Consider the following 24192-nt stretch of genomic DNA (forward strand, 5'->3'; position numbering starts at 1 on the left):
ACACTTACATATTTGATGTTTTACAAGAAGATGAATAAAGTGGCACAGCTGATTTTAGCAGAGGAAGCTATAAACCTAAAATAAGGGGGTTTTTTAATGCGATAGGAGGAAGGTAACACGTAGGATATTGTTCCTATTTAATTTACAATGGGATATTATTAAATAGATTATGACAGTGCAGAAATGGTTCTAAACATTATAGAGACCTTCTCTCAAAATAAATATCTTTTCTTTCTCAGTGAGTAACATTAAATTGTTTTAAATTACGTGCTCAGATAGGAGATTCATCGTATTGAGGCTAAATTATTCACCAACCAGCCTGGCTGGGAACAGTGACTGGCATATTAAAGAGGTTAGAGATTTTTATATAGACAGATAATAATAGTTGGAGACTTCTGTTCTGCCCATATTGACCTAATAAATGCAATAACATGGCATGATATAGATAATGAATTTTTAAATGCCAAGTTTTAATCTTTCTTAGAGAACACACAAGTGAGCAGGTGACTCTAGACCAATACAGAGATTACATAGAACCTGATTTCAAATTTTAAGATGAAAATCCAATTCTGTTACAGTGATCTCAGTATAATCAAATTCAAAATCCATGTGTTAGCAAATACCTCAAAAAATTTCCACAGTGCTAATTTCAAGAAGGGAAGCTACATAATAACCTTTCTCATTTCTAACAGAAAATTCTCAGCGAAATGCCAGTGAAAAGGATAAAATGCACCTGATTTGAACACTTGAAAGAACCTTTTGTTTCTTTAAAGAAAGGGCTCGTATTCATAATTAATGAGCTTTAGGAGACAAATAATGACATGACTAGGTTTACCAATGGTACAAAATTACCCATAGTAGGGAAAATGAAAGCTTCCACAATGATGAAAGCTGTGGAAGAATATATGAGGCTGGGTAATAATATGCAAATTAAATTTAGCTTTGATAAATGCAAAGTAGTACATACGGGGGGAAAAAAGCCCTTAAACTATATTTGCAAAATTATCAGAAAAGTTGAAGAGAATCTAGGAATTGATGAGGAAAGAGAGAACAAAACAAAAATAATTACTGTGTCATTGTATACAGATGTAATTCCCTTCCTTGAATACTGTCTGCAGTTCTGGTTCTTACACTTCAAAAAAAATATGTTGGAACAAGAAAAGGTACAATAAAGACAGCAAGGATGATCAGAGTAAGGGGATAGTTTCTTGAACGAGGAGAGATTAAATAAAGGAGGATACATGGCCTGGAAAATGATGACTGAGTTTGGTTATGGTTGCAATACAGAACATCATAAATGACAAGGAGAAAGAATAGAGAAGAATTAGTTACTGTACCATACAAAAAACGAGGAGCATTGAAATAAATCGTCAAGCAAGACAACTAAAACAGCACAAATTACTGTTTCACATAACACAACTTATTTGATATAAAATCTTGCGAGAACCAGAAGGTATAGAGACATTCGTAGAAGAGAAGTCCATTGGTTGTTTAACACACGTTTTTCAGTGACGATCAGGAAGTCCTCAGTGCATATTGTTGGAAGCTGGGAGAAATTTCAAAGGAAATGGCATTACGTACCACAGCATCTATTATATGTGACATCAGCATATATTCTTTCTATAGCTGTATATTCTTACTGAGCAAGCTTCTGAAACAGGTAGACTTTGGATACAATACGATCATTTTTATGTTCTGATGTAGCTTAGCATATTAGCCACTATGTTGTATATTTGGTTTTTGATCTGCTGCCTCTTTTGCTGGAGTTAGAATGGAGAACAGAATTCTCGCTGTTTGTATACTTGGGCTTTTGCTAAGTAGCCAGCCCTGCTATTCAAGCATGTAAGTCATGGTTCAGCACTTCCCACTGTGACAGTCCTTGCAGGGAGCTAGTACCACTAGATTGTCTGTTTAAGATCTTTATCAAGTTACTTAGCTGCTTTGCAGATTTATAACACAAAAGTAGGTTGTGCTTGCTAGAGTGAGGAAATCCTATACTGTGTCTTTGCTTGCAACTGGGCCTACAAGGCTCCTGATTTTAATGTGGATTATCAAAAATTAATGCATTAACATGAAGATGTGGAATATTTTTTCCAAACAAGGTCTTATCTTTCTGACTTGCCCTTGTTAACTGTAGAAATACCATGACTGCATTAAGAAAAAAGCAGCAACAGACAGGTTAGGAAGAATACAGTGTCATGTATTTGTAAAGTAATTTGGAGTCATCAATTAAGCCCTCTGCTATTTTTAGTTAGATCTCTGACCTGGAGGTTCAAGGAACATACAGCAAACAGATTTAAAGTGACAGGCCTTTCTAATGCATTTACACATGTTGGAAGTTATGTACTTCAAGAGGCATAGGGACATCCAAAACAACAAAAAAACCCAAAAGAAACAGGAAGCGCTTACAGTGTAGGAGTCAATATAGTCAATATTGGCCCTCTGGCAGCAATAAATACCACCCAGAACAGCAGCTTGTATTACTGGGGTTTTTTTAAGCTCAATAAAAATTCTTAATCCCAATGATATAAGATGGAACTGAAGAGGCTGTCACTAGATTTTTATAGTTAATTCTCATGCTCTTCTCCCAGGGTCTTAACTGGATGGAAAATTAAACAGATCAGATTTCTGAGACAAGTTAAAGAGGAAACGGAGCAAGAGGAACATTAGTGAAAGTAAATGAACATTAATGTTTCCATTAAATGCAGTGTTTCTGGTGCTTAACATAAGTCTTACAAACTACCCTAAAAGCACTGGAAGCATAATAGAGAAAAGCATCCACTTCATTTTCAGTGATCATCTTTTAGGACCAAGTCAGGCATATCTGGTGTTGGGTGGAAGGAATGAAACATTTATTCCAGACATTGTGCAGTCTTTTCTTTGGGGTATTCTTAGGTCAACCTAAGTAATTTTTCAAAATCAGAACTTTTTTCTCTTCCTGCATGAGTCACATGGGATGAATCAGAACTATAGAACTCCAGTTTTCCTGTCACTAGTAGTATTCATTGTTGAGTTGTATGAGATTTACAGATGTTTTACTTGTTTGGTTTTTTAATGAAATCTTTCACTAAAAGTATATGAAGGATGGTATGCTGGGAAAACAAAATTTTTTGCCAAAATGTGGACAGAAGAATAAATACTGAAACTTAGAAATTCTCCAGTCGTATATGGGAAAAGTGTGGTTCTAATATTTCGTGATTGATTCATTTTTACTGAAAATGTATTCTCAGTTTTCAGTCTTCTTTGCATGTTTATTTGCTTTTTTTAAAAAAAATGTTGAAAATATATTGCTGTGAGTTTATTAACTTTATGAATGTGAAAGAAAAGGATCACTTTTGAGGTACCTGCATTCTCATTACAACAAAAAAAATGGCAGAGAAACACTGAGGAAAATTGTTTCTGTTATTGTCGTGTCAAGGCATGTATGTGTCATAAGTATGCCTGCATGTAAAAAAGAACAGATAAATACGCAGGCCGGTTTCTGCTCCCAAGTGAAGACTTCATAAATAACCAAATAATTTTCTTAGATTGGAGAACTGAATGATGTGGTTCCAACATAGATAAGGATGGATTGTCTCTATATGGAAATGACAGGACATCCAAGCTTAGTATCTCCTCGTGCTAAAAGATAAAAAATGAGAATATTCTGCTTTCCTTTGAAATATATTTTGAGATCTTATGTTGTGCTTTTGAGGAATAGTTACTACCCTACCTTATTTAAAGGAGAATGTGTAGTTTTCCAGCATAATGCTATATTTTGTGCTGTGGTATGGAGTCAAAATATTGGTCTTGGGTTACATGAAATTTTTATACACAGAAAAGATATTTTAGTTTTCTAGTGTGGATGAATTGATGGTAGCTAACCTACAGGAGCAGATTACTTCAGGGCTGTTGGTAGCCTTAGGATCTTATCTCCTGTCACCTTACCAAACTGCAGAGTACAGCATGCTCTCTAATGATCATCTGACGTAGTCAAATAGTAGTGATTTGACGTCACTTGTGCGTATGCCTTCCCAGCTGCTACTCGGGTTCATCCATCTCAGACCAATCTCTGCTAGTTGGGCCTAACAAAAATTAGTCCTAGCAAGCTTAGTTCACAATCTGTAAAAAAGCTTTGAAATGTTTCTTTTCAGTAACCCAACTGACAATTTCAGTGTAGATGACAGCATAGTAGGATGGCAGCAAAGTTTATGATGACACAGAGGGCAGGAAAGTTTACTAACACTCATTTGAACTGATATGCCTAACTTCTTTATGGCTTTACTACTTGCATGTAATGTGGTAATCCCAAATGCATGGAAATTAATTTTCATATTGTATTTTATCACAAAGTATTTTTCCTGTGCATGTATTAACTTTTTAATAACAATATTTTCAGAATATGAAGTTTACTCTCTTACTGGAAGTAAAATTTCCAGGATAACTGAAAAGCATAATTTTAAAGAACAAAGAAAAAAGGCTGATGAGGTTAGAATAATAAACACGAGCTTTGTATCAAGTGTCACTTTCTTAGAGTAAGACTAATTCACAGTAAAATTATGCTACATAAATTGTGTCATGGAAAAGGCCTGTTACTTAAATCGTTTGTCTCTGAAGAATTTGCTGTTGAATGCAGTCTTGCAATAGTTATTGTATGCTGTAGAGAAAGTTGACAAGATGATCTAATAGTTTTTCTAACCTCTTGTATGGTCCTTTGCCTGAAAAGGCAAGTTACGCTATTTTTAGAAGTTAGCTGTTTTCAAAGTTGCCAGCAATCTTGGCAGTAATTTCCATCACCATGTGATTTTTAAATTCTACAAATCTGCATTTCTCTTTTGAATTTTAGATACCATTCCAGGGAGACAGTGCATGTCCTCCTGCTTCTTTCTTCTTAGGCAGTTTGGTAATGTCCTGATTTATCTCAACTCAGTCAAGGTTAGTATTATTATTTATTATTGGTAGTACTCTAATGCATGGAATCACTACTTATGGAATTGGACTGTGTGAGACACTATAAACATAAAAAGGTACAGAAACACAACAGTAACAACAAAACCCAGGAACAACAGTGGGATGTAAGTGGTCAATACAGCAAATGGATCACAATGTGAAGAAGCAGTTTATAAGATAGCATTGCGCAGTATGGTGGGCATGATGGTCTCATCACACTTACAATTTAACTGTTATCAGGCTTCCTGGTGGCATCAGAGAAGATGAGAAAGATAATTTAAAGAAGACAATGAAAAAATTAGTGGATATTTATGGGGAGGAAGAAAACCCATATGTTTTGTTAAGATTTAACAAATGAGCAATGGAGATTATTGTCACTGGTTAATAACTGGGGCCGACATTTTAAAGACCAAGAGTGTGTAAGGAAGATAGGACATGAAGGACTCTGAAAGTAATAACACTTACTTTTGCAGGGAAAGCAGTCACTGAAGGGCTAAAATAGGGCAGTATTACCAAAGCAGCAAGCTAAGAATATTATTTTTACAGAAGTAACCTGAGTCGTACCCTACAGGCAATGTTGCATTTTTCAAAGTAAGAGGAGTTGTTTGCGGTTATCATAATGGAGCATTATGAGATCACCAGTATTCAGTAGATAAAATGGATATAACTTACAGAGATCCAGTTATAAGTCAGATGTGAGGAAAAAGAGAGACACTGCAGTGTGATTATAGGGTTAAGTGATTGCAGTCTTGTTCCAGTGATTTGAAACTAGAGTTATAAGAACTCTATATTTGGTAGGAAGAGGAACAAGAATCTAAAAAGAAATTATTAGGGAGATACACCAGATGAGCACAATTACAATGTTCTAAGGAGGGTGAGATCTAAAGAAAAATATGTGGTTCTAATGGTGCCAAAAGCAGGTGGTGGGTGAAAAATGGTTCAGGTGTTGTGTTTTTAAACTTTGTCTGGAAAGAGGTCATTGAAGAAATCCCAAGTGGCTGTAGCCACTGGAATAGCTACACTGTAATGGAATGAAGAGACACCCCACTACCACCCCAAACTAGAGCATGTGCGTAATTGAAGAACATGAAAGCTGGAAACTAACAGTGAGTTTTGTTTGGCCTAACTCGAGCCCTCTGAAAGTCAGATTTCTAGTTGTAACCGATCACCTGGTCTCAGTCTATAGCCAACAGGGCCAGATGGTAATTGCCAGAAATCCTGTGCATTTCTTACACTTATCTTAGAATGGAATGAGTCGCCCCATAGAAATGCCCAGCTCTTTCCATTTCCTTTAAAAAGTTCTTAAACAACTAGTTCTAACCTGAAAAGATTACGGTTAAATGTGATTATACACCACCTCCAAGGTATACGAGAAAGCTTAGAAATGAGAGAGAGAGAGGAGTAGCATCTGGGGAGGCAAACGGAGTTGTCATTAATATTGGAAAGTAAGGCTAAGGTTTGTAAAGGAAAGAGCCAAAAATGAACAAGACACCAAACAGAAATTAAGAGGGTGAAAGTGGGCAATAGAGTGATCAGGGGATAGGTCAGAGTCATGAGGCAAGAGATGTGCTTGGAGGGGATTAGGTGAGACAAGTCTGCGTCTCTGAGGGTATAAGGGTAAGTGTTGTAGGAAGGGTTGGAAAGAAAATCTGAAGGGAAAAGGAAAGGAAGAGAGAATACTCGATGTGACTTTGTAAGGTGTTAGTAAGAGCCCGTGCAGAGGGAAATACAGGTGAGAAATAGATCTAATGTTTAAAAACTGTCAGGAGGAAGGCAGAAATAGTGAACAAGTACAGGTATGCAAGCCTTCAGTCCGGCTGTATTTATCAACTACAAGAAGGAGTGTTCTTACCTTGTCAGATTTGTGAGAAACTATTTTATTATGTGTGCACGGGAGAGGGGAAGGGTTATCTGACTGCTTTTTCTTTTAAAAACTTAGCTGTTTTGCTAAAAGTACTGTCGCACGTTATAACATATATATGTGGATCTCAGCTTGCAAGCTGGACTTGTTCACATATACATGCCTTTGGCATCAGTAACCATATATCTGTTTTGATTTGACCCATATTTAGGCAAAGATAATACTTTTTTAAAAAAATATTCCCTTGGTTTTCACAGTTGTAATGTGAATGCATTTATAAGGGTGAAACAAAGTAGTAAGCTAAATAAAGAAAATTCAGTGTAAAATAGATTGATGCCTTTCATTGTACGGTGGTGTACTGTTATTTGAAATACTGGCCACTACCCCCTCAAATGCAGAAAGGAAAGTGATTCAGAGAATAATTAGAAATTAAAATATTGTCTTAAGAGATTTAGAAGATAGGTATTATTTGCTGTAGAGGGAAGTTAAGAAAATAAAATTATACAAAATAAGGATTAGAATAAACAAGGTAGATTTAAAACCTCCATTTGTATTAGGAGAGGCTAAAAACAAGGTACCGCTTGCTGGAATTGCAGCAAATTCACAATATCTTTTCTAAGAAAATGCGTTTTGTCCCTCTCAAAACACAGTTTATGGAACTTATTATCACAGTTCAAGGTAGGGTTGAGGTTGCAAGTTTGGAAGGTTTTATAGATTGTATCTAGCAAGTTGCAAAATGATTAAGCTTAAGTAAAATATGTATTTATGAATTCTTGAAGGGAATCATAAATACTGGTAATTTCAGACATAATGCACTTGATAAATAGCAGGGACTAAGGAGAAAAGTTTTCTGCCTACTACTACATTCCTTGCATGGTCCTTTTGAAGAAGTTGATTGTTATCATCGTTTTTCAGCTGAGACTAGCTACTCCTCAGATTTGTTTAGGTCATTCCCCTTCTCTTCAGGTCACAGGGATGCAAATAATTCTTCCTGTACCATGTTACAGGCAAGGTTTAGGTGGCTTTACAGTCATCTTTGTGTCATTCACAGGAATAAACTTCAGTAGAATTTCTGCAGCTCTTTAAGTGGAGCTGTGCACTGTGTGAAGATTGTTTGCATGATATTCTCTCAGGAAACACCACCTTCATCCATGATTGATTAAAACTGCTTTAGGCATGAGAATGTCTCAAAGGACACCTTATAATAAACGTATTGCCAACTGCCCGGAGGGTGACATTATAACACTGAGGATTAACTGAGAAGACAAGCTAATTCAGGCTCGGCTGAGTTCTGGCCACAACAAATGCTTCATTGGTCAACTGGGTATCTGAGCATCTCGTTGAAATGGACGTCACTCAGAGCACAGTTAGTTCTATGAAAAGATTGAAGACCACAAAAGAGTGAAGTCCCGTACATATAATGTGGTTCAAAAAAAAGGAAAAAGAAATAAAATATCTAGCTGCTGTGAATGTGGTACACTGTCAGCAGCACTAGTTCATTTCTACTGGTTTTGTTTTTGCAGCAGGTGTGGTCTGTAGCATTAATACAGCCAGGATAGAATGACAGAGGTTTTGAGTTTGCTTACTGGCAGATTTTCTTTTCTGTTTTAATTCAAAAATACAATGGAGGCTATTTGAACAGAAGGAACTATTTGTACAGTAAAACTAGCATCTTGCTCACCAGCTTTGCTTAACCTGGGTCTTGTGCTGATTCACATGAAACTATCATTGAGGAAGAATACAGTAAAGTGTTGTAATTCTCATATGGTGAAACCAGTTAGTTCACCCTAAGGGTACTGAAATGTTTTCACAAACTGAGCTTAAGATTCACCCAAATGGTTCATCCTCATGCTTTTGCATAGCTTGCTATATTTGCCAGCTTTTGGACCCTAACAGACTATTTGGGTGAAACCTAGACATCTGACACATGGTGGCAACCCCCCCACCTCTTCTCTCAAGGCACTACCTTCATATGTGTGGGTGGACTGGATCAGTACACTTTGTTGACTGCCTGTGACAGGGAAGGGAAGAGGTTCCTCAAGTGTCCCTACATCATGAAAGAAGATAAAGAGCACTTGGGAAGGGGTTGTGGTGCTTGCTTTCCATATCTTTTGTACAGTCTCAACTATGCTTTTTACCTGCTCTTCACTCTTTAATGAGGGAACACAACAAAAGTTTGATCTTCCTACACAAGTTCTGTTTCTTTTCTAGATGTTACATAAAGAAAAACATTTCTTCTTCCACACACCTTGCTGTCATGCACACAGGAAGGCTTTTCTTACAGTAACTGTAGTGGATAAACCACCCTGCTTTTTCCCATGCTCCTTCATAACCACTGCACCTCTCCTGGGCAGGGATCCTCAATCCCATCCACGGTTATAGCTGTGGTATTGTGTTCCACCTTATCTCTATCAGGTCCACCATTCGTGCAGCAGTGTGGGACAGTGCTGAATGTTGACTTTTGGTCATCTGAGTTACACTTCAGTCTGGACGTCTGACCGTGATCAAATCTAAGCTATTTGGGTCAAACCCAAACATCAAGCTAACCTGTACCTAGAGTAGTATTTTCTGCTTTGGTCCATGCAGCTTTTCAGAAAAGACACAGCTAGATCAACGTGATCTGTCATTAACCAGGTGTGTCCAGTTAAATATTATGGGAGAGAAAAACTTGGTCTTGCACTTCAGATAGAGAGAAGGGTGCCTGTAAGCAAGGCTTGAGCTTAAGGAAGTCCTATTACACAGTGTGCTGCCTGACTACAGCCCAGTGCTGCGGCTCCACCTCCATCATGTGATCCAGCATGTCACATAACCAGATCCACAGGATCTCTTGTTGAACCCTGAGAAGACTTTGGAAAAATAAACTGTTCATCTCCTTAAGCCATTAGGGAGTCAACTGCTTGTTTACCACCCTAGTGGTGAAGTAAGTGCTTGGGAGGTGAAAGAGACTGGCACCACAGCATGACTTCACATGCCCAAAGTGAAAATTACACCCACAAAAGCTGCCACTGCAATTTTGAGCTTGAAGCATTCTCCAGATCTCTCATGGTTAATACTGTGGAATGTTCCGGCTGTGTTTGTAGTCACGAATGTAGGATGGAAAGCCAGTCCATAATTTTCTACCCACTGTTTATAAATGCCGTATGTTCATAATGTGGGTTTTTCTTTTTCCTTCCCATTGTCTTGATATAGTCTGACTCAGATTTATGGGGAGGAGATATTTTTTAATGTTATTATACCGTGGGAGGAGTTTTTTTGTTTTCTTTATTTGCATTTTGTCTGTGTGGCTTATTTTCCAGAGTTACTTCTATAATGATGACACTTTTAACTTCAACTACGCCCAAGCCAAAGCTGCCATGGGCAATTTTAGTGAGGCTGAAGAGGTATGTATTTACTTTCTTTAAAAAACAACAAGGGAGACATTTTCCACATACTCCTCTCTTTCCTTCCTTTTCTCTCCCTCCAGAGCTTCATGTTGGTTGAAAATAAGCAGGTTGGGCGGGCGGAACATCATCTTCCCCTTCTTAGAGGAACTGAAACTCTCAGTGAACACTATTCAGAAAAGATTATCTTGCTAATCTTGTAATGTGAGGTATATGGGGAGTCATGCTGCTTGCGGTGCATCACAAGAGTGCTTGCAGCTATCTCTAATTGATCAAAGAATGCCCTCTTAATCAGATTTCCTACGCTTTGTCTGGGATCCCGGGCAGTCTTATTGTTCAGACTGACTAGGGCATGCTGAGTAAAAGACACTGAATAGTTAAGGGCTTGTAGGTGTCCCTAGAAATTAGTGCTTTACAAAAAAAAAAATTTCGTCCTCTGGGAATTGTGGGAGGAAAAGAGGAAGTGCTCGCTATCTTATTCAGCAGCATCCAGATGCAGCTGGAAGAGATTAACTTCTACACACAGCATTTTTTGTGTCTATGTGCAGTAGAAACTTAATTATAACTAAAATATGCAAAAGCAAATAGCTATTATGAAGATGGAAGCAACATTTTCCACAAGACCAGAAAGAAGACAAGCCAGAAAAAAAAAAAAAAAAAAAAAAAAAAAAAAACAACAACCACAACCAACCACGTAGTTTAAAGTGAATCATATAGGTTTGGTTGGTTTGGGGTTTTTTTGGTTTTTGGGTTTTTCTGTTTTGTTTTTCCTGACTGTCTAACTTTTTAACTCTTCAGGTCTCTTGACAACAGAGCCCCCCCTGGGGTTTTTCATTGTGTAGTTGCTTTTTTTTTTTTTTTTTTTCCCTACCCAGCACTCACCCCCTCAGTTTCTGTGACCTGAAATTCCATCTCTCTTTAAGAAAAATATCCAAGACTGTCAGGCAGCATGGATATATATTTCAATTCACCTACCTTAATTTAGTTAGTTTAATGAAAATGCAGGTGAGTATCTTAAAACTATACTAGCAGGCTACGCTGATAAAAATGATAATGCTCTAAGTAAGCTTTAGCTGCAGTCAAGCAGCAAAGAAACACAAAGGTGTAAACTGCTGTTAATCCACATTTTTCCTCTTATGTTCTTACAAATGATTCTATATAAACTTGTGCTATGTAGCTGACACATTTAAATAACAGGATTATGTAATTAAATTGATTAGTCTGTCCTAATGTCTGATCTTTGCCTGTGATGACACTTTCATATAAAGATCACCCTTCACCAGTGTCTCATAAACTTGTAAAATATCTCCACGTATAGCACTTAGTAACTTATTAACAAGCTTACCTCCCTGGACATAATGAAATAAAACCTATGATAAAGCGCTACTTACATTGATAATGCTGCCTTTTTTTTTTTTTTCCCCACCCCCAAAATTAGAGGGTCAGCAATGTCTAACCAATAAAAATGTCAGTAATTTGTGGCACTCACTGTTCCGGTACACACATCTGCTCCTATAAAGGTATTTTGAGTTTTGCCAGTGGCATCCTAGTATAGTTTCAAATATACCTGCAGAGAGGCATAACTAGCTTTTTTTTTTCCTTCTGTGAGTAAAGCCAGAGTACATTTTAAAATGTATAACTTCCCCCCACACATCCCTTTAGATGTAGAATGTAATAAACCTGTATTTGTACAGTGAGTTACAAAAGACAAATGTTTTGCTTCAGAACCTTACTGAAACCAAAATGGTTAGAAATGGCTTATTGCTGCCCTGGTCTGATCTCTGACGTGTATGGGGAGGAAAGGCTCATCTATATGTGAAACTTATGGTATTTCAAGAAGATGCTAATGTAATTGCTTGCATTGCTTTCTAAACAAACACATTCCAAATAGCTTTTCCCACAGGCCCAGTGTTCCTTTGTGCTGTTTCTGCTGCATGGCCGCCCACTGGCTCTTGTTCAGAGCAGGCCGCACCCTCCGCCAAGCTTGGCCTTTTGAAGCTGCAGAAGTCCCTCAATGAGCATGGTGCTGTTTGACTCCTCCACCTACCCGACACAGAGATGCCCCAACACTGCATTCTTTCTCATGAAGCAGTTGTTCGTGTGGCTTAAGCCTTAGCTGCATGTTGAAACGAGGCAGGTCTGCCTTCTGTTTGTTTAAAAGTACATGCATGTATAATCTTTTCTTTTCCTTCTTCCTGCAGGTGTTCCTTTTGATCCAGAGTGAGAAGATAAAGAATGATTTTGTTTACCTTAGCTGGCTAGCTCGCTGCTGTGAGTCACTTTACTCTCAACGTTGCAGAATACAGATCCTCCTCTATTGCATCAGTCTTGGCAATCCACTTTCCTAATTGAATTTAATGCTGTAGGTGGATTCAGGACTATGAAAGTGAAAAGCTGATTGCACTAGTTACAGCGTGGGTGGTTATTGCACCTTTCATACGTCTGGCTTTAGTAAGCAATTACTGCTTCAGTGCAATGCTGTTGTAGTTCTGTCAATGCAGTTTTGTCCTAACCAGTGAACCTTTTCCTTCTCAATTGTCTACTCAGTTGCTTGAGTGAAGATTTTTCTGTCTTAAAAGACTGAGTTACAACTTTAAAATGTTCAGAGTAAAACACAAAGTAGAAGCATCCACACTGGGTCAGGCCCAAGGGTCTGTCTACCTCCAGGAGCAGCCAGTGTCAGATGTCTAGGGAAGAGGAGAATCAGGCGAGCATACGTGGAGTTTTTCTTCCTACCATGTTACTCTTCATGTTGTCCAAACTCCTGTGCCTGAGGGATGTCCTTAATAATCTCCAGCATGTTTTTTCTTCCAAAAACTCTTCTGTTCTTTCCTTGAACCCAGAAAACTTTTGCTATGCTTAATGTCCTATAGCAAATTTTATTTAGTTTTTCTGAATCAGTTTTTAAAATATTGCAGAATACATCTCAGTACAGATACGGCTACAATGCCGCATGCAAAATAGTAGAGAGGTATGCTTTTCTAATGACTCAAGTCTGAGACTCCCTAGGCTAATTTGTTTTCTTTACAGTGCCTCAATACAAAAATGTTCTCTTATCAAACAATTTTCTGTAGTTGTACTTGGAATGCAAATATGTACGTTGTGGGACATTATGCCATATCGCAGATGTGGTCAACATCTCTAATGTGATCTTTCCAGACAGGCACATCACACCTATGACTCTATTTTAGGATGTGCCAGTTTATTTCATTTTTCATTAAGCTGTGGTACCTGGTTATGTTTGCGTGTTTTATATGTGAATGGTTTATGTGATTTTTTTTTTTTTTTTTTTTTTGATGGGAGAACTCACATTGCAAAAGCAGTTCATGGTTGTTGAGTAGACAGCGTTCATCCTTTTGATTCTGTGCTATAGTAGTTCTTTGACATACATCTGGGGATGCAGAATTCTTTGAAGGTGCTACTTACTATACAATAAGTAGAATTAACACCGTGTTATCAATTAAAAATTTTCTAGCTCTTTTATAGTATTTGCTATTTATTCTCAAGTGTGCCTTTTCCCATTCTGAATTCCCGCTGAAGTTTCAGAAGGGCTGCTGTATTCTTCTGTGTCTGTCTTAAAATTTTGATTTTTAATTTCCAAACAGCTGCTAGAATTCTTTGAAGAAACAACTGTTTAGTGATGAATATAGTTATCTTTTTGCGTCAAGTATGTAAATTGTTATTAGATCCTTCTAGATGAAAGCTGCTGTAGAAATTACAAAGCATTATAATACATTCATGTCACAGTATGATTAGGTATTGAGTTGTAAACAATTCAATGCTGAAATATTTCCAAAGGGCAAAAAGTACTAGAGATGCATCTTTTTTTGAATGCTGGATGGTATTTTTTGTTTAATATTATGGTACTATTTATATCAAATTCTTCTTGAAGAGAAGTTAAAAAACCCACTGAATTAGCGCAGTACACCATTTCTCTAGATGGATGGGTTGGTATTTGGAAATTAAGACCTGGCTGTTTGCCACTGTATATGGTATCTGGAGCTGATGAAAGAAAAATCTGATTTGATGTCTCGCTGTCTCCTAAATGAGAAGTGTCTATAAATACTGTGATTTGATGTTACGTGTTTATTGTTGATGATTGCCACCCATTCAACAACAGTCCTTCTTTTGAAAGAGCACAAGAGTGGTCAATGTGTGAACAGCCAGCTACTGTCTGAGTAGCTGGTAAGACTTGAAAAAGAAAAGAATGCTTAATTTCATTTTCTCTTCTCCCAGTACTTGAATGAGTCTGGAATTACCAGTATCAACCTCAGATTGAACAGAATGGGTTCTTATCTCCAGAAGATCACAATTTTCGAACTCTCTGTGTTCAAACACCCTAGTAGAATTTCCACTAGCCAAGATGGAAGATTCAAATTCTCTTATTTCTAATTGTGTATAGTTGTCATGTTTAAAGTTAAAGGCCAATGAAAAATTCTAGTCATATAGGCAAATTTAAAACCAGTGCAAAATCTCATGAATTTGGAAACGTTTTTTCTAGTGGATGCTTCATGACAAGCTTTGTTATGCTTGGAGGGGCTTTGCTTCCCCCCTGCTTTTGGTTTGTTAGGAATCAAGACAATTGAATGTTTAGATTGAGGTGGGCACCAAGTATTAAAGATCTCAGATCAGTGCCAATTAAAATTTTTCTGTGTGTGAGAACACATAATCCTAAATCTCAGCATCTAAATGGATTGCCAGGGTCCATTGTCCTGCATAAAATAACTTCTCTAATGCTTTCCGTTCTGTTTCTTAATAACATCTGAAATCATGAGAGTTGTGCTTATTGCTGTATCTGTGAAATATAAATTGAGATGTAAATGTCATAATTATTCTTCTTGACATTGGTATTCTCTGATTAATTGGCTTGTTATCACTATTAAAACAGAAGATAAAGACAAGTTTCCCTTCCCAACCTCATGATCACAGGGTGAGGCATGCGTTTACATTAAGGAAAGAAATTTAGGAACATTTATTCCACCTGCCGTTGAGTATTATGCATGGCATATTCTTTTCGCAATCCCAGCTTTTTGTTGTTATTGCAGATATTATGAATAAGAAACCACAGCTGGCCTGGAAGCTCTATCTGAAGATGGAGACCTCAGGGGAGTCCTTTAACCTATTGCAGCTCATTGCAAATGATTGCTACAAAGTGAGTCTTCTCTTTAGAACCGTGTGTATGGCATGTTAATTCAGTGATTGTACCAACAGCCATTTTTTGATACTTTCCATCATTGTCATCACTACCAAACTTTCTTTTATAACAGCAGGATGGCTAATAATGTAGATGAGTTGGCAAGGATTAGTCAGTATTTTAACCTACAGGCCTTCTTGGTAGACAACCCACTGATTAAAACGTTGGTAAATTACTGCATGCTTGAGCTATCAATAACAGTTTCTTCTCCTATTAGAGATTCATTGTTGGTAGAAATGACAAGAAACTTTTAAGGAAAAAAAAAATCTAGCATAAATTCATGAGGAGCCTCATGCTACATTTTTTTCTGGGACTGTTATTTTTTCCTTAAAGCTTTTAATGGCAATGGGAGATACTCCTTTGTTAATCATAAGGAAACAGAAAGAGAATTCCCACAACTACTATTCTGTCTGCCCAAGTGGGGCAAAGAGACACTGTGTGTGTAGTAATTAGGAATAAAACTACTCAGAAAAAATGGTGAGCTTAACTGCTGACAGCGGGATCCCTGCTAACACATAACAGTTCTTCTTTTGAACCTTTTCTAGAGGAGGGCTCTTAGGAGCATTAGATTAGAGTAAGCTGTCTAACATTTTTAAAAGTCGAGCTAAACAGGATACTGTCCGCTTTAATGTAGGGACGCTCTGGGTATTTTAGAACAAGTTAAAATAAATGCTACCTTACTTGTACTAAGCTTCTAGATTGTGTTTACTTTTTCTGATGCTGCATGCTAATACATTGCTGGCACGCCTCCAAATTCTAATTTATACAAAGCTATGTTAATAGTGAAGAGATCTTGGGAAGGTGATTACAATTCTGCCTAAATTTCTAACATCTAATTCTTCAGATGGTGTCTGTACACAGTGAGACTTAGCTCTGATTCAAGTTTTTTTGCTGTTCTGCAAAGCATGGAAAGAAAACATGAGAGCTTCATCTGCAGAGTGGATGTAGAGACATAGAAAGAAAACTTGTTTGAAAGGATTGTAAATGGCACTATAGGAGAAAGAAAAAGTGATTGTCCTATCCAGAGTACTGCTGTGCAAGACTTCAGTAGAAGATTAACAAGATGCTGTATCCGGCATCCTCTCTGCCATCTACAGGGTTGCTTGCACCATGTTGGGACCTAGAAGAGTAGCAGTTCAGTGAAAAGAGAAAAGGATGTTCTTTGGAAAAGTGTCATGGTGAGACACAGGCCATCCACTTTTCAGAATGTATTGTCCAGAGCCAGAAGGTGGACCGAAGTTATTAGGGGGCCAACCATTTTAGCTTTAATTTAAATTAAATATAGACTATAAAGACAGATTGTAATTTTGTGATTGCGCAAATATAGTAGTTCACTGTTTTAAGACGGCAGGTGTGAGAAGAAGAGCAGAACACAGATAACAGGTGTAAAGCTCATGGAGCTGGTTCAGCAGAGCCTAATGCAAGTGAATATGCAAGAGCTAGCAGCTATTAGCATAGGCTTATTAGCAATACAGTGACCAAACTTGCCGTTGTAGAGGAAAGATAGTAAACTGAGTCCTATTGTAAAACCTCCCAATGACTCTCAGTTCAGCCCAGCTCTCCAAAGAGCAGCAATATCCACATACCATCTGTAACATTCTTTTTTGCTGTTTTCCTGTATCTGACAAAATAACATGTTCTCAAAATCCTAAGAAACACGTAACTGAAAGTCAGAAAATCTGCCCTATAATCTCCAAAGCATTCTTCTAAAACCGAGCAAATTATCTTTTGCGCATCTTTTGAGTATTCAATCCACCATCTCACCCTGAAAGTCTTGTTGCTCAAGCAAGGGGCTGTGCCTCTGGTGTTTCCCATAGCTGCAATTTGTGGAAGCAAGCTGACAATCAGAGCTTACGTAAAATCTCTTTCTAGACCATTTTAAGTCTCACTTAAATCAGTTGATTACTTTGCCTAAATTCTTCTCAAAACCTTATTGTACTCTAGAACCTTATTGTATTCTAGTATGTAGAACTGAAACGTGCCTGTTCTGTGTCACTTTCTGCCGGCAGAAAAACAGGAAAATGCACGTTTCTTCTATGACTCACTGCTGATTTCAGAAAACTGAACTCAAACTTTTTAATCCCCTTGTGAGAGATGGTCATATAGTTGGGAATAATGTTTCACTTCCTGTGCAGATGCGTCAGTTTTACTATTCGGCCAAAGCGTTTGATATTCTGGAGAGACTGGACAGTAATCCGGAATACTGGGAAGGCAAGAGAGGTGCTTGCTTGGGTGTCTTTCAAATGATCATAGCTGGCCGAGAAGCAAAGTGAGTATTCTGTGGTGTACCTGAATTTATTTTGCTCTTTTCCTATTTCCAGTTAGCTGTAAGCCAGAATCATAATCTTAGCTTTAGGAATACATATCCTCTTGCATTTCTTTATTGACCTTTCAGAGAATAGACACTTTGGCCAGTGGTTCCATATGCAGCGTTCAATTTGAAGTGTATCTTCCACACCAAGAGTTATAGAATATATGGTGGAGAATAACTTACCAGTGAATGCTACGAACTGAAGGAAACAAAAATACATTAGTCATTATACTAGGAAGAGCCAAGTTTTATAAATGTAGTCAGTACATGAACTGAGGGAAAAGAACCTCATTTCGTGTTGATGGCATAAGAATGGAAAACTGTCCCATGACATTTTAACGTTCATAAAACAGAACTAAGGAAACATTTACTCAGTGCTGTAGGAAGGACACAGTTTCTCTAAAAAATTAGTAGATGAGACTGTGTTTTCACTAAAATTTGCTTTCTGAAGACACTGTCTATGTCAGACAAATATACTTACTTGATGAAAGATTGAAGGAAATTATCTGTGTTACTGATAGTTTTCCTTTTGGCCCATTTCACTGGATGGGAGAGTGAGAGTGAGTGGTGAGGCTGTATTTAAGAACTGTTCCCTCGTGAATATTCTGCTGTGATGCCAGATGGCCATTCTCCCCTGGCCAGAGTTGCTGTTTCGTACATGACTGGTAGGTGTGTATCTTGGCTTCTACACCTTCCTTGTATTCCCTTCTCTGCTACAATAATCTCATTAACTACTGCACCCTTCAAGTGTCCTTTTAGCAATTACTGCAGTAGATGCAGTAAAAGACACGTAGCTTACCTGTTTTTCAACACACATACAACTTCTTCCTGTAAAGCATCTGGCAAACTGCAGCTTTATACTGATTTATCCTATTGGTAATGTTCATTTCCACGTTATTTGTATTTATGTGTAAGGTGCTTTGGCAGCATTAAGTTAGATGCTGCTATACTGAAGACTAGCGAGTAGAATTAAAGACAGAAAAAAAAAAAAGTTTGCTTTGTTCTGGGGAACTATTTTGCAAGAGTAAGGATTTATATATAAATACACATGCGCACACTAAATGCCAAACTAATTACATTTTGCTGATTTTTTTTTTTACTCTTAATTTATCTCCTCCTTGCAATTGTATACAGGACCTTTTTGGTTTTGTTTTTTTTTTTTTTGTCCCCTGGGGTCTCATCTACTGTCCATTTTTACCTGCTCCTGCTCTGCAGGTGCATGGACCTCTCTGTCTAAGAACTATGTTTTACAAAATAGTTTGGATGTGAGTAGTTGTTTATTGTATCACTTGGGTCTTACCCTTGTTTAAATCTACGCTTTTCACCTTTGTAGAGAGACTATACGGGAAGTACTGCATCTTCTGAAGAGCACTGGTAATTCTCAAATAGAATATATTGTGCGCATCATGAAAAAGTGGGCCAAGGAGAACAGAGTCCCTGTTTAAGTCAGTGTCACAAAGTGAACCAGGTCGGTTACTATTGTGTGTGTGGCTGTAAGATGTGGGTCTTGGTTTCACCTGTGCATTCTGGGTATCTCCCTCCTTCCAGGACTTTAGACGATCAAGCAGCTTGACCCAGCTGAGCAACAGCGTAGTGCAGTGAGATTGCAAAATATTCAGCAAGTTTCTTCTTTTATTAAAGCTTTATTGGTACGTTTTCTGTTGCACCACTCTCTATTCCTTGTTCAAAGTTTCATTTTTTTTAGTAGTATTCCAACTGTCCAGAAGTCAAAGTGCTCCTCAGATGTTCCCCAGATTTCGCCACAGGAGTCACTGGACTGCTCTGTGGGGTTTTTTTTCAGCAAGCCTCTGGCCTCTCGAGAAGAATAATTTGTTAAATGACTGAGGCAAATCTACTTCAGCAAGTGATGGAATGTGGCCAGTAGAGAGGATGATGGATGCAACCAAAATCCAATACTAGGGTGTCAGATAATACATAAAGACTTCTATATATTACTTGTCTGGGGTAAAACACAAACCATATTTTGAGCACTGTGCTTTTCTGGATAAATCTCAATAACTAATGCCTTCATTTCTTATTTTTTAATATAAGGGTTGTTTTCTCTCTTACCATTATTTCTAAAGATGAGCATTAATCAACCCAAAAGGCCAAGCTGCAAAGTGGCTTATTTGCTTTCCAGGTTGGTAGCAAAGCATGATGGTACCATCTTTTTCAGAGCATGAAGATTTGACTGACTGTATTGTTCAATCTTGCTTTGAGGTTTGACACTCAAAACATTTATTCATATTAATATAATTCATGTGAGTAATCCATTTAGTTTAGCAATCTGACGGATAAAAGAACTGGATGTTTTGAATAATTTTCTTCAGCATTTACCACCCTCATTAGCAATACATTTGTTATACTTTTGGATTTATTATACTCTCCTGTTTTTTAAGGAGAACAGTTCAGGGAATACATAATTCTAAAAGAAGGCCACAGTTGTAATATAGAAATGTATTATAAGTTTTGTAGCGCAAAACATTTGTATATTATTTGTAAAAGGAAAATTTACATTTTGTAAATCTGTAAAATATTTACGATGTTATTTTTTTATCTTTTGTGGGAGGAAACTCAGAATCCTGTAATCTCTACTGTCAGTGCTTTGATTAAAGCTCTTAATTCTACAGCTGAATGTCTCGTTGGTCTGTGTTGCTTCATACTGCAGAAGTTGAAATAGTATATTAATTTTGCTGTGGAAGAGGGCAGGTTTGTGACTGGTTGTTAAATGCATATACAGTAATCAGTTGAAGGCAAGCCAATGGCCTTGGTCCCAATTTTATGGTAGTTTGCTGAAAATAAGGAGGCTGGGTGTATATGGAACATATACACCTTTCTGCCATATAACACGTCAGTGTTTTCACTGCTTTAAGCAAAAACTATGGGTATCATCATTCAGGTATCTGGAGGTCCATCGATAGTTGTGGCCACTTGTATTTACATGCATTTACATCTAGAAAACAATACTAACAACAATAATAGAGCCTTTCAGCAGGGGCAATGTTACACTCATTCAAAAGAGGTGTGAAAGGAGCGGTATTTTCACTGAAAGCAGTTACAAAACACGTTTCACTTGTAAAAGGCATTTTTCTTTTCCCTCCCAGTTTAATTAACTTGGAAACAGATCGAGAATACAATTACAAGTCTTAGTACAAAGCTTCAAAAAATGATGTTGGTGGCTTTGTAGCAGATGTTAAATGCATCTAATTACTCCCTTTATTGAAGCTTAACCTGCAGGAGAGCTGAAGAGTATCCAAATCCATTGCAGACCATTTTACATGTTGGTTGAATCATAGAATGGTTATGTTGGAAGGGACACCTCCCATTAGACCAGGCTGCTCAAAGCCCCATCCAGCCTGGCCTTGAACACTTCCAGGGATGGGGCAGCCGCAGCTTCTCTGGGGCAACCTGTTCCAGTGTCTCACCACCCTCATAGTAACGAATTTCTTCCTGATATCCAATCTAAATCTACCCTCTTTCAGTTTAAAACTGTTACCCCTTGTCCTATCTCTAGACTCCCTGATAAAGAGTCCCTCCCCATCTCTCCTGTAGGCCCCCTTTAGGTACTGGAAGGCTGCTATAAGGTCTCTCTGGAGCCTTCTCTCCTCCAGGCTGAACAACCCCAACTCTCTCAGCCTGTCTCCACAGGAGAGGTGCTCCAGCCCTCTGATCATTTTCCTGGCCCTCCTCTAGACCCACTCCAACAGGTCCACATCATTCTTATGTTGGGGGCCCCAGAGCTGGACGCAGTACTCCAGGTGAGGTCTCACCAGAGCGGAGCAGAGGGGCAGAATCACCTCCCCTGCCCTGCTGGCCACAGAATCTTCTGAAATAAGTGAGATGGCATTGCAGTGTAAGGGCTTGGGGACTAATTCTCTGTCCGTGACCAGTGAAGAAGTTTTTGAAAACCTCGTGTTTATTCACTACAGTCACAAAGTCATATTTGGTATGCTAAATAATGTGGGGTTTAGCACAGTGCATTTTATTGACTGGTAATAAAGCTTTTGTCATTTAAGACATAAAGAACAGGGCACTGCAGGGCTTTGCCTTGAGCGGTGATGAAATAAAAGATATATTGCATATTGTCCTAGTGTTTAGGGTCTTGGTAACGGAACAGACATGTAGGTGCTATTAAAATGTGGAACAAGAAAAGTGCTGAAATATTGGTGTTTATTTTACCTTAGAAATACATTCGAAGAACATCTTCTGTTGTTTAATTTGAGATCGTATTCAAAGAACAGTGGTGTGAATAGGAGTTGCCTTAGCTGATACAGAAAGGGAAGTTAATAAAGAAGGCAGAGTTAACAAAATTTTATCCCTGCCCATTTCCATATTTCCCTGAAATGTGGAAATTTAAGGAGTTAAGGTACTCTAAATAGGACAGCTAGGAGTGAAGGTTGATGTAGAGAAAAACACAACAAAAGTGATGTATACAGAGGAAGCAGGCGATGAACAATGCATGTGCAGAGTCAGGGAAACAGGTAAGTTTATTGGGTCGGGAGTAAGTGAATATAAAATTGAAACAGTGGCATTTCAGATAATGTAGTGGAAGAGAGACTACGGCAGAAAGAGATTGCTGCATCATTAGACTTTCAAGTTAGAGTATGGAAAATACAGCTATTTCTTATGCTCTGAATAAGCATCTGATTCTGGAAAATAAGCTACAGAGAATGCGCAGAAGGTACTGTGGTAGCAATTGTGTCATTAATAGTGACTGGTAGAGAAAGCCAAACCCAAAACAGCGTGTAACTGCTTTTGGTTGGGTGCTGACCCATTCCTGACAGATAAGGAAGATGACCTTTAATTAACCTTGGTAATACCTGAACAACATTTATGTCAATAACATCTAAGTGAATTACACTGCAGGGGAGGACATTTATCCTGTGTGTTGCTGCAAGTGAGTTCCAGGATAACATCCGCTTTGGCCAGCGTCTGAACTGATCCAATATAGCAGCAACCCTCTTGGATTAATTCTGGAACCCCGCATACAACCTCTGAGCGCAGGGACAGCTGGAGCCAAGTAACGTAGTAAACTGGAGGTGGCAAGTTCATTGTGAAGGAAAAGTCACATCGTGTGTTCCAACTGGGCGGAATGTAGCAGGCGTTTAGGTTTATGTGGTTTCCACAGGTTGAAGATTGCTCATTGGTCTTCATAAGAAAGTTGTCTAAGGTTGAATAAGGAACGGGGCCATTAGCTAGTAAGACACAAAATGAACAATTACACGTATAGCTCTTGCTACGTGTAGCTTCACTAGACGGGAGCTGTACATACATTAAGGAACACACATCTGGGGTTTGCCCATTGGTTTACTCTTCAACCAAATTTTCCCTGTATTATCTCCAGAAGTAAGTTCCAGTCACTCTTTTTTGAGTTTCATTTCCAGACTTCCCTCTCCCCATTTCATCTATTCATGTGATCAATCACTGATTAAGAAGATAATTGCATGAAAGCGTCACCAGTAACCATTAAAATCAAGTCTTTAATCAACCACCAGATAATTTGGCCTGACCCTACATATTGCAAGATGGTGGATTTCATCTGCTAGTCTTTGTGTTGAATCCAATAACTTGGATTTCCATAAAAATATTTGACAGAAAAGTTTGAGAGTCTTAATTTGACAGTGGATGGCAAAAAATCCATAGTTTTGCTTTGAAATTTATTCAAATGGTTAAATCACCGTTGCTCTTTTAGAAATTGTACCTTAACTCTAAATTCAGCTTGTTTGGCCTCATTTTCTAATATTTGATCCTTCCAGTGTTTATCTTTGCTGCTAGTCACTGAAGCCTAGCGTTCTTTGTTTTGGTTTCGTTTTTTGGTGGGTTTATTTTTTCATCTTTACGCATGCTAAAATTGCAAGCAAGTCACCTCTGTCTGTATTAAAAGACAGCATCCCTTGTAAGAATATTTTCCAGGCTGGAAAACTGGCAATCAGTTTGTCAACAGATTTTTTTTAAAAAACATGGCCATGTAGCACTGGGCATAATTTATCACTGTCTGTGACATTGGAATATGCTCTTCCATACTGCTGCTTACTTTTCTCCTACATGTGTACTCAAAGACTGCATTCACCCTTTTTACCATATTATCGCAGGGGGAGTTTGCATTAAATTGCTTCTCAACTGTGATGTGACATCCAGGTTTTTTCCAGAAATGGTATTTTCCAGGATACAGTCTACCCTTCGGAAGAGACAGCCTACCTTTAGCTCTACAAAAAATATTTTTGTTTTCTAATGGGCTCAGTTTTCCAGCTTATGCAGATCATCGCTCTGTGTGACTTTCTTATCCTCGCTAACTACCCGTCTGTTTCTCTGCAGCGTTTTAGTAGCGCTGTTTTGCATCTCTATCTGGATCCTCAAGGGATATGTTGGATCCTGCGTTCTTCCAGGACTCTACTGAAGTAACCCCCTCAAAACATTCTAGCAATGATAACTGATGGGTACTTTTCATCATTTTTTTGTCATTCTCGACATTCTCATCGTTTGTCATTCTGGACTTATTTAACACGTACCTTATGGA

The 24192-nt window shown here is 38.0% G+C and overlaps 1 protein-coding gene across 2 annotated transcripts in view; it reads left to right on the forward strand.

Annotated features, from left to right (window-relative positions):
- Window positions 1-20304, forward strand: part of IFT56 (intraflagellar transport 56) — a 47035-nt gene extending 26731 nt beyond the window's left edge. For both annotated transcript variants that reach the window (XR_012585758.1, XM_074577285.1), the window contains 6 exons: window positions 4826-4914; window positions 10087-10170; window positions 12372-12441; window positions 15216-15322; window positions 17500-17633; window positions 19009-20304. Coding sequence is in view for 1 of the 2 variants with exons in the window: in XM_074577285.1 (XP_074433386.1) it covers window positions 4826-4914; window positions 10087-10170; window positions 12372-12441; window positions 15216-15322; window positions 17500-17633; window positions 19009-19120 (596 nt within the window). In the remaining variant the exon portion in view is untranslated. The remainder of the gene's footprint in view (window positions 1-4825; window positions 4915-10086; window positions 10171-12371; window positions 12442-15215; window positions 15323-17499; window positions 17634-19008) is intronic.
- Window positions 20305-24192: the final 3888 nt, after the last annotated feature.

This window comes from Larus michahellis, chromosome 1 (assembly GCF_964199755.1).
Source record: "Larus michahellis chromosome 1, bLarMic1.1, whole genome shotgun sequence".
Lineage (NCBI taxonomy): Eukaryota > Metazoa > Chordata > Aves > Charadriiformes > Laridae > Larus > Larus michahellis.